Source organism: Trematomus bernacchii, unplaced genomic scaffold (genome assembly GCF_902827165.1).
Source record: "Trematomus bernacchii unplaced genomic scaffold, fTreBer1.1, whole genome shotgun sequence".
In the NCBI taxonomy this organism is placed as follows: domain Eukaryota; kingdom Metazoa; phylum Chordata; class Actinopteri; order Perciformes; family Nototheniidae; genus Trematomus; species Trematomus bernacchii.
Genome location: NW_022987578.1, coordinates 493,412 through 509,799, shown reverse-complemented (window position 1 = coordinate 509,799; position 16,388 = coordinate 493,412). Strand labels below are relative to the sequence as shown.

The window sequence follows — 16,388 nt, the reverse complement described above, 5'->3', positions numbered from 1 at the left end:
ACTTTTTGCAGATGATGGAGCTATTTGGAAAAGGATCAGAAATGTAAATTATATTGTAGGTAAGATTCAGGAAGCCATTACGGAGATTGAAAGCTGGTCTCTGACATGGGGGTTTAGATTGTCGGTGGAAAAAACTGAAACTTTATTTTTTACGAGGAAAAGGATAGGTGAGGAGGTTAAAACTTTATGGACAAGAACTAAAGAAAGTGAAGACATTTACATTTCTGGGAATATGGTTGGACGAGAGAGTCACATGGAGTACTCACATTGATAAAGTAGTAGATAAATGTAAAAGGGTTTTAAATGTTATGAGGTGCTTGGCAGGCACTAAGTGGGGGGCTGATAAAGCTGCTTTGAGGAACGTATACACAGCCTTAATTAGATCAGCCATAGAATACGGACTAATAGTGTATGGTTCAGCTGCATACTCTTCTCTTCAAAAATTAGATAGAGTCCAGGCACAAGCACTAAGGATATGCTGTGGGGCAGTCAGATCTACACCAGGGTCGGCACTTCAGGTAGAGATCGGAGAAATACCAATTTTTTTGAGGAGAAAACAGTTAATTGTTAATTACTGGGCAAATCTACAGGGCCATAAAGATACTCACCCTACTAAACAAACTGTAAAAACAAGTTGGGAAAGTAACAAAATGAAAAAAGAAAGTTTTTGTGTTTGTGTTTCGGAATTATGTAAAGAATTCAAAGTTAAAGAATGGAATATTAGTCCGACGGTGTTGTTATCAGCTGTTCCACCATGGTTGCTACCTCAACCTATAGTAGATTTATCTTTATTGAAACGGTTACATTCAATGAAAAACAAAATTAATGTACAGGCTTATGTGAATACTGTTCTACATGAACAATATGGGCAGTTTATACAAATATTTACTGATGGATCCAAAAATCCAGAAAATGGTCAAACTAGTTGTGCATTTGATGTTCCTGAATTAAAAGTCAAAGTGGGAAAGCGGACGAGTGATCACATGGCAGTATATACAGTAGAGATGATGGCTATCTCACTAGCACTTCAGTGGGTAGAGGAAATACAGCCAATGAGAGTGGTCATTTGCTCTGACTCCAGTGCAGCTCTGGAGAGTATAAACAACTTCTCTTCAGAATGTCCTCAGGATATTTTACATGAAATTTTACACATCATGTTTAGGTTAGTTCATCTGGGAATTGTTGTTCAATTTGTGTGGGTTCCAGCGCATGTGGGTATTAGAGGGAATGAGGTAGTGGATCAACTGGCAAAATGTGGTTTGAAAGCAAACCAGATTGATATTATGGTACCCATCAGTAGAGCAGAAGTCAAATCTGTTACAAAAGTTGTTATCAAGCAACAATGGCAAAAACTATGGGACAGTAACACCAAAGGAAGACATTTATACCAGATACGAAGGGAAGTAGGAACGGGAAGCACCTGGGGGAGTAGTAGAAGAGAACAGAGCATTAACAGCAGGATAAAATTGGGTCACTCTGGATTAAACTCATCATTGCATCTGATTGGAAAACATACAAATGGCAATTGTGATGGTTGCCAACAACCAGAGACAATACATCATGTATTTTTTAGCTGCACGGATTATAACAGACAAAGACTCATTCTGAAAACTGCACTGGAACAACTCAACGTCAAGGACATGGATTTCAAGTCAATATACGAAAGTAAATCAAGAAATGAAGCAAACAAGCTGATCTTCAAATTCCTCAAAAGCACTGGTCTGAGGACAAGGATTTAGTATAAACATTTAATAAATCAACAGTAGGTGGCGATATATGCTCCAAGTGGAAGCGATTCGCCATTAAAGAAAAGAAGAAGAAGAAGAAGAAGAAGAAGAATAAGAATAAGAAGAAGAAGAAGAAGAAGAAGAAGAAGATTTCCAGGCTTCTGATTGGTCCGTCAGCCGCTGTTTGGACATGTGACACCAGAGATGGCAGCCTGTACCCGAAACAGAGATGGTGAGTTGGTTTCTTTTAAAAGTTTCAGTTGATTTAAAAATAGGTTTAGTGCTGTAAATAATATAATCAGCTGTAGATGAAACTCAGAGTCAGTCAGGGATTATGTTCATCTGAAGAATGTTCCTGTCTGCAGTTTGTAATGAAGCCGAGAGCTAGCCGGCTGTGCTAACATGCTAACTGTTAGCCTGTGTTTTTTAACGGTTATAAAAACATAGTTACAAAGTGCTTTCACATATAAAATACACAGAGAGAAAGTGAATTAAACAACAGCATCTAAACATAGGAACACAGAGTAAAAAAACATAGAACATAATGAAACAGAAATACATAGATTCATATTCTGAAAGTAGTAGTAGTAGTAGTAGTAGTAGTAGTAGTAGTAGTAGTAGTAGTAGTAGTAGTAGTAGTAGTAGTAGTAGTAGTAGTAGTAGTAGTGTTGGTGGTGGTGCTGGTGGTAGTAGTAGTAATTTAACCTAGTCTCAACTTAATCTTAACTTAGTTTTAAAGGTCCCATGTCATGGCCATTTCTACTGATCATAATTCCATTGTTGAGGTATACTAAAATACATTTATATTATGCAATTTTCCAAACTCACATTGGTTTCTCATACAGCATCTCTGTATAGTATGTGTATTCACTCTCTGTCCTAAACGTGCTCAGGCTGAGTTCCGCGGTGTCTCGCTGTCTCGCCGACCCCACACTAGCTCACAGTGTCCCGCTCCTCGCAGCAGCGAGCCTCACAACGTCCCGCCGAGTGTGTGTGTGAGCAAGTCCACGGATTGGTCCAAACGTAAGGGCTCCGCGGACGTTACGTTACGTCACTATACCCGAAATACGTCACTATACCCAAGAAGTAAACAATGGAAAAAGAGAAATGTCCAACGAGGCGTTCTGGGGCAGCATAGACAGGTCTTCTCTGTGTTAGAGTTTTACTCGCTACAGGGTGCACTTTGAGGGTTTGTGACTCTGCAGACTATGCAGAAAAAGCTACATAACACACAAGGGGTAATAACCAGAAAAGCATGACATGGGACCTTTAACTTGGTCTTAACTAAGTACTTAACAGTAATTTAACTTAGTCTTAACTGTGACTTAACTTAGTCTTCAGTACTGTAGTAAAGAGCAGTTCAGACTAAGAGGAACACTGTTTTTTAAATTCTGTATTCTGCACTGCGTCTTAAAATATAAATGAAATAACAGTTTTGAATGTTGTGATTTGCCACTAACATAATGTAACCCTCAGGTGACGACAGCATCCTGGAGCCTCTGAGTTTCCCGGAGCAGCCGCCTGATGCTCCCGGTGTCCCCGGTGAGGAGCTGCTGGTCTGTCTCTTCTGTCCCGACTCAGAGAGACAGAAAGACGTCCTCCTCAAACACCTGCTGCTGGAGCACAAGCTGGTCATCGCAGACGTCAAACTCATCGCTGACCTCCCAAAGTACGAGCTGCAGCTGTAGATCAAACTCAGGGATAGAATAGAACATATCTTTATTGTCATCATACAAAGTACAACGACATTTCTTTGGCAACTCTCACTGCAGTAACAAATAGACACAAATAAATGAATCAGAGGTGAAAGCAGAGGTCGTAGCGATGACAGCGCAACGAGATAACACTCAATGTCAATGTGCATATTTACTCAGTCTAAATACATGAAATGTACAGAAGTGTATGAATGTAGTGTGTTTCTAACTGTGTGTTTCTAAAGGCTGATAGGAACCAAAGGATGCAGTAGAATAGCCCTAAATATTTGTAAATAGTGGCTGCAGTCTTTGAGATGAAATGAATGTGGAGAATGTTCCTGTCTGCAGTTTGTGATGAAGCCAAACAGCAGAGAGCTAGCCGGCTGTGCTAGTATTTGATTGATTGATTTGTTTATTCCACACATGGCAGGTATTTGAAAACAAAACATGTACACTTCTATTATTTTCCTTTTATAGCGCATGGTGGAAAGGAGCAGGGAGAAGAAACTCTTATTTGACCTGCCTCTTCAAAACCAAAACAAAATGAACTAACCATTCAAAAGTCAAATCAAAGCAATATTCTTTCAGTCACAGCTGCTTACAAATACTGAACCATAAAGCCAGAACAGAATCAACTCCATCCTGTCTCATGATTGATCTCCATTAGATGGCAGCACTTCATATTCATATTCTGTGTCTGTGTTTTCCTCAGTAACATTTCTGCTGATATTTACAGCTGTATCTATGAAGGAACATCTCCTCAATGTGTGACTTGATCTCAAGACTATTTAAGAGTTTTTTGGTGTAAAGGTTTCATTTGTTTCACATCATGTTGTGACTTTGTAAGGATGCAGTGAAAGCATGAAGCAGCTCCTACAGCACTGTACTTTATCTCAGAACATTTCAGACTTATTTCTGCAATCTTTTATAAATTAATCTCAGAGAAGTCTTTCAAATGTATTTTTTGTAAATACACAAAATGTCTTGTACATTTGTGACTTTATTTAACCTGTTAAGCCCCAAGCATGTTTTTCAGGTTTCAGGCTTGAAAATGACATGCCCAGAACAAATGACTATATCTTCACTTCTAAAAGGGGTACATTAATAATCTTTTTTCTCAAAGCAATGATAAACCTGTGAGTTGGATGTAGAAAAGTCAGAATCAATATAGATGTTTTTATTTTAAAGTAAATTCAGATTGAACATTGTAAAAAACTGTAAATTATAGTTTCCGTCCAAAAAAAAACCATTACTTATAGTGAAAACCACCCATGAATGATGGGATAGTAGACTAAAAGCTTTAGGAATCCAAACTAAAACATATAATAAGTACCGTGTATCAAGATTGATGCAAAACAAGTGAAATTTGACCTTTTTAGGGAGATTTAGAAAAACAAAACCCACCTCTGGGGTCATTTGGGTATATTTGCCATATCTCTGGAACCTGTTGAGGTCTCCATATTAAGTTGAATAATTAAAACGAAAGTTAATATAATCAAATAATAATCAAATATAATCAAATATATTCTTGTATAACCCACAATGAAAATGCATTATATTTCATGTTGTTCTATAATCACAGTATTTACAAACACAAGGGGTTTGGTAAATTGAGTTTAAGGCCTATTATAGTTTATCACTATGTGTGTCACTGTTTAAAGAGGGGAGACAGTTGTCTTCATCACAGCAAGCTGTGCACAGGAGACCCCTGACTCAATGGAAAAGTACTGAAGCCCCAAAATGGGTTTAGGCCATAGGAGAATATGTCTGGACATGTCCAGTTCTGCACACCAGAGGCCATGACCTTTCCACACATATATGGGTATGAAGGTGTGTCTTTGGTTTTCTGTCCCTGTGTGCAGCATAAAAGCACCGGTTGAGAGGGAGAAAGCTCCAGAGCGGGGGTTGTCCTTGGTAAGTTCTCTGAAATTGACTTTGATTTTGAATGTATTGTTGAATGAACGTTTTAATGTGTTTTATATCACTGACCATTTATAAGGATATTCCTCTAAATTCTGTTGGAAGAATTTAAAAGGTACAATTTAAATGTCACAACTGAAGTGGGCCAGTTGAAGTTAGATTTAAATGTCACAACTGAAGTGGGCCAGTTGAAGTTAGAATTTAAATGTCACAACTGAAGTGGGCCAGTTGAGGTTAGAATTTAAATGTCACAACTGAAGTGGGCCAGTTGAGGTTAGAATTTAAATGTCACAACTGAAGTGGGCCAGTTGAAGTTAGAATTTAAATGTCACAACTGAAGTGGGCCAGTTGAAGTTAGAATTTAAATGTCACAACTGAAGTGGGCCAGTTGAGGTTATAATTTAAATGTCACAACTGAAGTGGGCCAGTTGAAGTCAGAATTTAAATGTCACAACTGAGGTGGGCCAGTTGAAGTTAGAATGTAATGTCACAACTGAAGTGGGCCAGTTGAAAATATAATTTAACGTAAGTAAAGTAAAACTGTGAATTGAGGTTTTATATTAGAAAAGGACCACAGCATGATATATTTGTATGATTGTCACATTGCAACGAGAGAAGGTAAAAACCCTGTAAAAGTGTGGACAATTTTCTTCAAATAAAATCATCCCACCTTTTTGGATTGGGAGAATTTAAAAGAAATCTGCGCTCTCCTCTCCTGCTTAAAGGTAAGATTGCACAACTGCCACACTCACACTTAGGCAGGGCCACACCTCATTACTGATACCAGAGTCCTTCGGGATCGCTTAAACAGATTTAGCGGGTCGTCTGAATTGAAACAGCAGTTAATTGAACCTGGTTCTTCAGGAGTTAGTAGAGGTGAGACCTTGCTGATCCAGGTGGATCCGAGCCTGGCAGTAAACTTACATAGACTCAATAACTTCTGTTAGGTCAATTAGTAGGGCTGAGTAATTGCCGGAATAAATTAACAGGCCTCCCGACTCCAACAAACCCATTGATCGATTTTGGTGATTGACACCTCTTTTGAACCGTTAGAGCCAATAGACTCGAGGGGGAGTTCCTAAATCCATCTAAACATTACCATTGAGGATTGAGAGCGATGCGCACGCAGTTTGCCCAAACCGAAAGCTATGTTACACTCTATAGAAAACTAAGCTTATTGCCATAAATATGATGATGGATTAACCTATGGATTAACCTTCAGCAGCGTTTTTCTCGTTTTAATGCCATTGAACAAAACTTTTGTTCAGAACAACAGCTAAGGTAAGACGTTTTTAGCCGTTTTGGCTCCGTAAAGCACATTTCTTTGTTGTTGTTTCTTGTAGTTTGGCCGCGAGTTCTAATCGCTCAGTGATGATACTTATATGTCTGGAATCTGTGGAATCTCAGCTTGCTAATCGATATCTTTTTTGTGCAGATCCGTTAAGTAATAAGGGTATTATACCTTGAGTTCTGTGCTAAGTGCAGGGGCGGACTGGGACTACAAATCAGCCCGGGACTCTCGACCGGCCCACTTCGGGACCGCTGGCCCACCTCGGTACCGCAAGTAAATTATCAACGGGGGGGGGGGGTGCTAGTGAGTTATCTGAGCGGCCCACCTCGGTGCCTCAAGTAAATACCGCGAGGAAATTGTCGACGGGGGGGGGGGGGGGGGGGGGGGGGTGCGGGGGGTACTAGTGACTTACCCGAGAGGCCCACATCGTCCGACCGGCCCACTTCAGTACCGGCCCATCGGGATTCGTCCCGAACGTCCCGATGGCCAGTCCGCCCCTGGCTAAGTGCGTTAGCATTTTTTCGCTCTGGGCTAATTCAGAGCCTTTGTTATTACCCTTGTGTTTCGTTTAGCTAAAAACGGTTAATATTGTCTGATAGCTGAGTTTCTTCCCGTTAAGTGGGTATGATACATTCATAGTTTGTTAAATATTAAGAAGCCCTCAGACGCTGTTTCTTGCAAGATGTTAAGTACCCCGTGGGGTTTAACTGGTTAAGCTTAAAGGTCACCTATCATGCTATTTTTAGGCAATAGCATAGGTCTCAGATATATACAAATATATAAAAAACATGTCTATTAAGTGTTTTGCGCAAAATAACAAACAGATCACCCATTCTAGCCATGCCTCATCCCTCTATTTCACTTCCTGTTTCAAAACTGCTGATTTTGGGTATAAAGCTTTTTAAAAAAAAAGAATTGATAAAAAAAGAGGGGCGGAGCTTATGCGGGACCCGGCAGCTACTGTCTAAACTAAATACTGCGGTGATGAAACGCCATATCATGGATTATCAAGGATTCTTTCTGAAACAGTATGAAGCTCAAAGGCTTTCTCTCTTGCCGGTTATACCACAAGGTGAGTTCCTTTTTATTTCCTGCTTCTTCACACACATGCTCTCCAGTACAGGTTAGCTCTGAGTGTTAGCGATGCTAATGTAAACACCGACCATATTACGTCCAAAACAGTCGGGCATTGTTTCTGATAGTGCTGTGGGTCTGCCTCCGATATTACGTCATATCGGACGCAAATCTGGATCAGCTCCGTTGTAACCCCGTTTTTAGAGATTTGGGTACGGAGGAAAAGAGAGAGGGTTTTATTTTCTGACGCTGCGTGAGTTCCCTGACACACTGGGGACACATATCTATGTATAAAATACATCAGAAAGTGCATTTTGCATGATAGGTCCCCTTTAACTTAGTCTTAACCTTAACTTAGTAACTTAACTTAGTCTTAACCTTAACTTAACTTAGTCTTAACAGTAACTTAGTCTTAACTTAGTCTTAACAGTTACTAAACTTAGTCTTAACCTTAACTTCACTTAACTTAGTCTTAACCTTAACTTAGTCTTAACAGTAACTTAAATTGGTCTTCACTTAGTCTTAACAGTAACTTAACTTAGTGAAAGTACGCAGCCGAAAAAAAGTCTGCCCCTTCCTTCAGACTTCCTTACAGAGCCCCTCCTCCAACACACACAAACGCACACATGACCAATGAGGGCACGAGATAAGTTTGTGCACAGATGGAAGGCTGACAGGCAGGTAGGCCATCCAGTTACTTTAGCCGGGCCGGCTCAGATGATTGGTCGTGCTTTTCACAGCGCCACGGCTTCCACAGATGACATTTTTTTATGTATTTATTGTCAAAGCATTTAAAGTATTCATTGCTATCGGGATGTTAAGAGCATTCCATGGAATATAACAAAAGGTGTTTCGGAAGTGAATTACCTACCCCACCTTTAACTTAGTCTTAACAGTAACTTAACTTTGTCTTAAAAGTGACTTAACTTAGTCTTAACAGTGACTTAACTTAGTCTTAACAGTAACTTAACTCAGTAACTTATCTTAGTCTTAACAGTAACTTAGTCTTAACAGTGAGTTAACTTGGTCTTAACTTAGTCTCAACAGTAACTTAACTTAGTCTTAACAGTTACTAAACGTAGTCTTAACCTTAACTTAACTTAGTCTTAACAGTAACTTAACTTGGTCTTAACAGTAACTTAACTTAGTCTTAACAGTAACTTAGTCTTAACAGTGAGTTAACTTGGTCTTAACTTAGTCTCAACAGTAACTTAACTTAATCTTAACAGTTACTAAACTTAGTCTTAACCTTAACTTAACTTAGTCTTAACAGTAACTTAACTTGGTCTTAACTTAGTCTTAACAGTAACTTAACTTGGTCTCAACAGTAACTTAACTTAGTCTTAACAGTGACTTAGTCTTAACAGTAACTTAGTCTTAACTTAGTGTTAACTTCACTACTGTAGTTAACAGAAGTTAAGACTAAGAGGAACGCTGTGACACGAAGGACTCACAGGAACTCAGATGCACGATTCAGTTTGACTTCAAAAATATCTTTTATTTTATAAAAGACTTTATCAAAGCAAAAGATTACTAGTATCAACTAGGATTCTAGACCTCTAGGTTCCACTAGGTTGTTCAACAGTTCACAAGAGTATACAGACATGGACCTGATGTGTAGACAAGACGAACCGACAAAAGACAAAAGGAGAGAAGGGCTATATATACACACACACACACACACACACACACACACACACACACACAATACTGTAAGTAATGGGGCACAGGTGGAAACAATCAGGAGCAGGAGACAACAATCAAGCTGGCAGGTGACACACAAAGACAGGAAGTGTAGACACCTGAAACGAGAGGGTAGAGTCAATACCAAAATAAAATGAAAGGTCACAAGAATAAACACAAAACAATAAACGAGAAGGACTCTAACGCTGAAACCTTACACGCTGGTTGTTTTTATTCTGTCTTCTGCACTGTGTCTTAAAAAATAAATGAAATTACAGTTTTTCTAACATAATGTAACTTTTGTTATTGTATTTACTTGCACTATTGTATCTGTGTTATTGTGTTGCTCTGTGGGAGGAGCCTGTGACCTCAGATTTTCATTGATATGTCTACACTGTAGCTATGTACACATGACAATAAAAGCCTTGAATCTAAAATAACCCCCCCCCCCCCCCCCCCCCCCCCCCCCCTCAGGTGATGACAGCATCCTGGAGCCTCTGAGTTTCCCGGAGCAGCCGCCTGATGCTCCCGGTGTCCCCGGTGAGGAGCTGCTGGTCTGTCTCTTCTGTCCCGAGTCAGAGAGACAGAAAGACGTCCTCCTCAAACACCTGCTGCTGGAGCACAAGCTGGTCATCGCAAACGTCAAACTCATCGCTGACCTCCCAAAGTACGAGTTCAAACACTCAGACCCTTCAGAGGCTGGGGAGGATTTCAAACTGGATTTAACTTTATTCAAAACACTTGTTATATTCTCAGAGGACGCACACCAGGGTCAGGAAGAGATGTATTTCAGACACAAGCCACTCCTTTTGTTGTCACACAAGAGGACACAACTAAGGACAAAAGAAAGCTCTTCCTTACTAATGAGGATGTAACCATTTGTATTTAAATCATCTGTTACTGTAACTCTCCAGGTAGATATTTGAGACATTATATTGACCATAATTAAAAGTGTGTTATTATTTCCTGTGTGATTCCCTCTCCTCCTCCCTTACAAATGTAATCCTTAGAATCAGTTTTGTCCCAATTTATTCCAGTTATATTTGGAATTACAAACTAGCAAAATATAGCTCACTTCACTTCTTAATTGTAGATTACATTTACCAAAATAAATGCAAGAAATAGTAAAGATATTGAGTTTAAAAATATTACTCTGCCCTGCTAACCATTGTTATCTAAATGACCTGTCGCTGTAGCTCTATAGATATATATTAGATAGACATTCACGTAGTTAAGACATTATAATACCCATAATGCCTGGAGCCGGTGAATTTCTGCAGCGTCATCAAAACCAACTCCACCGGCCCCATAGGTGAGGTCACTTTCAACACTCACTGCACTTCTTCTTGTGAAGGACGAACATTTAGAAACACCTGTCTGTCCTGCGTCAGACTCCACGTGGACAGACAGGAGATTTGAAGATACTGTGGCATCCATTCGATCTTCAAATGACTTCATCAATATATTCATCTGTCAGGAATTACATTTTCTGGACAAGCCACCAAAGACATGTTTTCCAGAGGTGACTTCATGACAGTATAGTATGATAGCAATGTTGCTTCATTCTAGTATTTCCTGAGTGGCTCGGTGTTCAGAAAATACTGAATGTACTCTTCCAATATGAGAGTAACATGCTAACAAAGGTATCCCAACTGTAGCTGTGTACATGACAGGATGTATGATTACCTCGAAGAGCATCAGGACTGTTTTAGGCATATGATAGCTATGTGATTAACTTGATGATTCCGCCTCTATGGAGATAGACATATGACAAGCATGATCATTTCTGACGTGGAGCTAATCTGAAGTAAACATTGAATACTGCTTTCTATTCCTCCATCTTGTGACTGTGTAACTCCCTCTCTTGGATATCAGCATGTGAAGGACACTGTTCAGGAACTAGTTGATGCTCTGTATGTGATGACTACTTCCATTCTGGAGAGGATCACAGATACATGGATCCTGAGATTGAAGATCAAGCCGGGAACGAGTGATTATTAACAATTTCAAGTATTCAGAAAAAGTCAGAACTTTGGGATTTCAGAGAAAAAGTCAGATTTTTGAGATTTTTCAGAAAAAGTCAGAATTTAGAGATTTCTGAGAAAAGTCAGAATTTTGAGAAAAAGTCAGATTTTTGAAAAACAGTCAGATCTTTGAGAAAAAGTCAGATTTTTGAGATTTTTAGAAGAAACCCAACAAATTCTCTTTTTTTCTTTTGACTACTTCCATTCTTGAGAGGATAATAAATACATGGATCCTGATGTTGAAGCTCAAGCCGGGGACGAGTGATATTTTTCTAACACTTGGTATCAAAACCCATTTGACTTCTTACTTTTATTCACGTGTAGACCCTGAGTCCCTGAGATGGTCAAAACTCTGAACCACTGTTCATGCACCCCTGATCTCCTACGATGTGAAAGCAACATTAGCTTGAAATTCGTAGCAAAAATCACTGAAACATGTTGTTCTCTGCTCAGAAAAACTGACATCTCTGTCATGTCTCATGTGTCGTTGTTACAGAGAAGCAGGAGGACTACTTCCTGCTGTGTGACGTCCTCCCAGAGGATCGAGTCCTCAGAGAGAAGCTGCAGCAGAAACGTCTGGTGAGGAAATGTCCGTCTATCTGGAAGACCTGATCTAAGCCTGAGGTTGGCAGGTCTTCTTCTGTGGTGTTTCTGACGGTGTGTCTCCTGCAGGAGGAGAGGGCAAAAGTACCAACATCCTTTACTCAAGTAGAAGTACAGATACTCGTGTTTAAAAATACTCTGGTAAAAGTAGAAGTACTGACTAAACTTCTTTACTCATGTAAAAGTAAAGAGGGCTTTGAAATGTACTTCAGTAAAAAGTACCCATAACTAGCAGCTGTTTTAAAGAGTACCTGACCTCCCTTTATATTAATAGAACAATAATGTCATTGTTAGCTAATGAATGTTTCCATGCTGAACAACGGCAACATGACAACGTTTTCATTGGTCCCTCTTCTTTAGAGAAGACCAGGAAATGATGGATACACGGATCGTGTTCAAATCAATAGGCACGCAATGACTCTAAATAATAATGATCACGCCACCAAACACACATTGAAACTAAAGGAACCAGCCTGTTTGGAAAATGTGAGAAGTAGAAAGTACAGGTATTTGGGTTCAACATGTAAGAAGTAGAAAGTACAGGTATTTGTGTTCAACATGTAAGAAGTAGAAAGTACAGGTATTTGTGTTCAACATGTAAGAAGTAGAAAGTACAGGTATTTGGGTTCAACATGTAAGAAGTAGAAAGTACAGGTATTTGTGTTCAAAATGTAAGAAGTAGAAAGTACAGGTATTTGTGTTCAAAATGTAAGAAGTAGAAAGTACAGGTATTTGTGTTCAACATGTAAGAAGTAGAAAGTACAGGTATCTGTGTTCAACATGTGAGAAGTAGAAAGTACAGGTATTTGTGTTCAACATGTAAGAAGTAGAAAGTACAGGTATTTGGGTTCAACATGTAAGAAGTAGAAAGTACAGGTATTTGTGTTCAACATGTAAGAAGTAGAAAGTACAGGTATTTGTGTTCAACATGTAAGAAGTAGAAAGTACAGGTATTTGTGTTCAAAGTGTAAGAAGTAGAAAGTACAGGTATTTGTGTTCAACATGTAAGAAGTAGAAAGTACAGGTATTTGTGTTCAACATGTAAGAAGTAGAAAGTACAGGTATTTGTGTTCAACATGTAAGAAGTAGAAAGTACAGGTATTTGGGTTCAAAATGTAAGAAGTAGAAAGTACAGGTATTTGTGTTCAAAATGTGAGAAGTAGAAAGTACAGGTATTTGGGTTCAACATGTAAGAAGTAGAAAGTACAGGTATTTGTGTTCAACATGTAAGAAGTAGAAAGTACAGGTATTTGGGTTCAACATGTAAGAAGTAGAAAGTACAGGTATTTGGGTTCAACATGTAAGAAGTAGAAAGTACAGGTATTTGTGTTCAACATGTAAGAAGTAGAAAGTACAGGTATTTGGGTTCAACATGTAAGAAGTAGAAAGTACAGGTATTTGGGTTCAACATGTAAGAAGTAGAAAGTACAGGTATTTGGGTTCAACATGTAAGAAGTAGAAAGTACAGGTATTTGTGTTCAAAATGTAAGAAGTCAAAGTAAAAAGTCGTCAGAAAAATAAGTAGTGGAGTAAAGTACTGATACCAGAAACATGTACTTAAGTACAGTAACAAAGTATTTGTACTCCACTCCTTCCCCCTCTGCCTGCCCATTACATGTGAAATGTTAAGAAGCTCAATGGACAGATGCAGGAATGAGTGCTAATCTTTAAAAACATCTCACAGATAAATAGTTGAAATCAAGCTGCATCCTGTCTGTGTGTCAGATCGTCTCTGCTGAACCACATGGCCAGAGAACACTCGTTCAGCATCGGTCTGCCCGACAACATCGTTTACTGCAACCAGTTCCTGGACGCGCTGCAGAGGAAGCTGGACAAGTGAGAGACCTTCAATCCATTCATGAAAACTATAGATCAGAGGTGTCCAAACTACGGCCCGGGGGCCAAATGCGGCCCGTGGACCAATTTGAATCGGCCCTCAGCCAATTAAAAAAATCGAATGCAGTCTGGCCCTCAAATGAAACTTGTGCTTGTCTTTTACTTCTTAAATATAAATGTAAACATATATGACTCAGTAGTATTCATGTGTTAATGAACCCACTTTGCAAATAAATGCAGTCAATTAAAGGTGAAAACATTTTCTAACAAATCTAAGTTGATAAGAAAATAGTTCAATAATTTATTTCCATAACAAGCTTGAAATAAACTTTCATATTTCCTCTTATCAGCAATCTGGAGCTTCTGTTTTAGGGAATGAGCTGCCAACAAGATGAAGTAAACCCTCTGGAGAGCTGGGATGTACGCTGATTAAGAATCATTTACTTATATTTGATTGATTTTGCCGACTTATAACTGAACTGATGAGGCAGTATACATCACCTCTAGTGAGCGGCCCAGCCCTTCATGTGTTTTTCTGTATGTGGCCCTCGATGAAAAGAGCTCTGACCCCCTGATATAGAGCCTTAATAGGTATTAAAATATCATAGATCTCCCTTACAGAAAGTCTTAGAAATTACAAGTCGTGGGAAGCAGGATTTTATTAATAATTTACCAAAATAATGATTTAAATCTTTAACAAATTAAATAGAAATGCCTCTCAGACCCGTACACAGGTAGAGATAACACAACACACACATTATGCATCTAAACTGAGGTGCTCTAAAACATCCTCTTAAATCTAACCTGCCTCGAGTGAACACAGTGTTATTATAATGTGTGTGTGTGTGTGTGTGTGTGTGTGTGTGTGTGTGTGTGTGTGTGGTGTGTGTGTGTGTGTGTGTGTGTGTGTGTGTGTGTGTGTGTGTGTGTGTGTGTGTGTGTGTGTGTGTGTGTGTGTGTGTGTGTGTGTGTGTGTGTGTAGATCTGCGTTTCTACGACCAGGTGAAGCTGGTGAACTTCCTCCGCCGTCAGCTCCATCAGAGCCGCTGCTACGGCTGCCAGGAAACGTTCAGCTGCAGAGGCGGGACATGTGATGCAGCTTCCTCACAAGTCCACCTGGAACCAGCCTCAGTGAGTAGCCTCTCTACTTTAAAGAGTCCTCTCCTGCTGATGTTCAGGTGTATATCAGTATGTAGTGTCTCTACTTTAAAGAGTCCTCTCCTGCTGATGTTCAGGTGTATATCAGTGTCTAGTGTCTCTACTTTAAAGAGTCCTCTCCTGCTGATGTTCAGGTGTATATCAGTATGTAGTGTCTCTACTTTAAAGAGTCCTCTCCTGCTGATGTTCAGGTGTATATCAGTATGTAGTGTCTCTACTTTAAAGAGTCCTCTCCTGCTGATGTTCAGGTGTATATCAGTATGTAGTGTCTCTACTTTAAAGAGTCCTCTCCTGTTGATGTTCAGGTGTATATCAGTATGTAGTGTCTCTACTTTAAAGAGTCCTCTCCTGCTGATGTTCAGGTGTATATCAGTATGTAGTGTCTCTACTTTAAAGAGTCCTCTCCTGCTGATGTTCAGGTGTATATCAGTATGTAGTGTCTCTACTTTAAAGAGTCCTCTCCTGCTGATGTTCAGGTGTATATCAGTATGTAGTGTCTCTACTTTAAAGAGTCCTCTCCTGCTGATGTTCAGGTGTATATCAGTATGTAGTGTCTCTACTTTAAAGAGTCCTCTCCTGCTGATGTTCAGGTGTATATCAGTATGTAGTGTCTCTACTTTAAAGAGTCCTCTCTCCTCAGGTATTACTTCGCCACGTATGAGAACGACGCCCTCCTCTGCACGCTGTCTGATGGCGATGAAGACGAGCGTAACGTCAGCGAAGATGTCCCGGTGATCTCAGAGGACGTTTCCAACCTTCGAGCTTTGAAACAGAACTCCGTCCTCAAATCGCTGCTGAAGAGCCGAGGGTCCTGCAGGTAGAAGACTTCCTGTTCCTGGACGACTCTTCCTCCTCCTCATCCTCTGTAAATAAACTCTAATAATCAAAGCCATTCTGCTTCCCTGAACACTTCAAAACTCTATTTTCAGAAGTGAAGTTCAACCTTTTTCCAGCAGGGGGCGTCACACTCAAATCCCACAAGAGCTTGCAAAGAATATACAATAGTGGAATATTTGCTTTGAATGATTTGCCCCAGCCTTCTGCTTTCAGACGTAGTTCATTATGAAGTTACCAGAACTGATAATAATCCAATGCAGAGCCAATAATATAAGACATTATTTAATATATATATTTATGTATTTTTATATATTCTTAAAGTTACAACCGGCCCTTTGAGTGCAACCTTAATGCTGATGTGGCCCACCATGAAATTGAGTTGAACCCCCTGCTCTACAGGATGCACACGTCTGTCCACGCCACAGAGGAACATTTAGACTCTGCTTCTTTTGATTATAAAGTTTATAACTTCATGTGAAAATGCTTTGAGATCAGAATGCAATAAAGTAGGTCGCTCTCTCTCAGAAGTGCAAACTCATCT

The 16,388-nt window shown here is 39.5% G+C and overlaps 1 protein-coding gene across 1 annotated transcript; it reads left to right on the top strand.

The window, feature by feature from the left end:
• Positions 1–1,862: 1,862 nt before the first annotated feature.
• LOC117479869 (zinc finger protein 277-like) lies at positions 1,863–16,117 on the top strand. The gene is given in 12 exon segments (XM_034126973.1): positions 1,863–1,959; positions 3,204–3,411; positions 5,284–5,335; positions 9,905–10,056; positions 10,146–10,260; positions 10,653–10,701; positions 11,910–12,002; positions 13,720–13,852; positions 14,433–14,443; positions 14,835–14,931; positions 14,933–14,983; positions 15,651–16,117. Coding segments are annotated over 12 exon segments (1,170 nt in total). The 5' UTR covers positions 1,863–1,931; the 3' UTR covers positions 15,832–16,117.
• Positions 16,118–16,388: the final 271 nt, after the last annotated feature.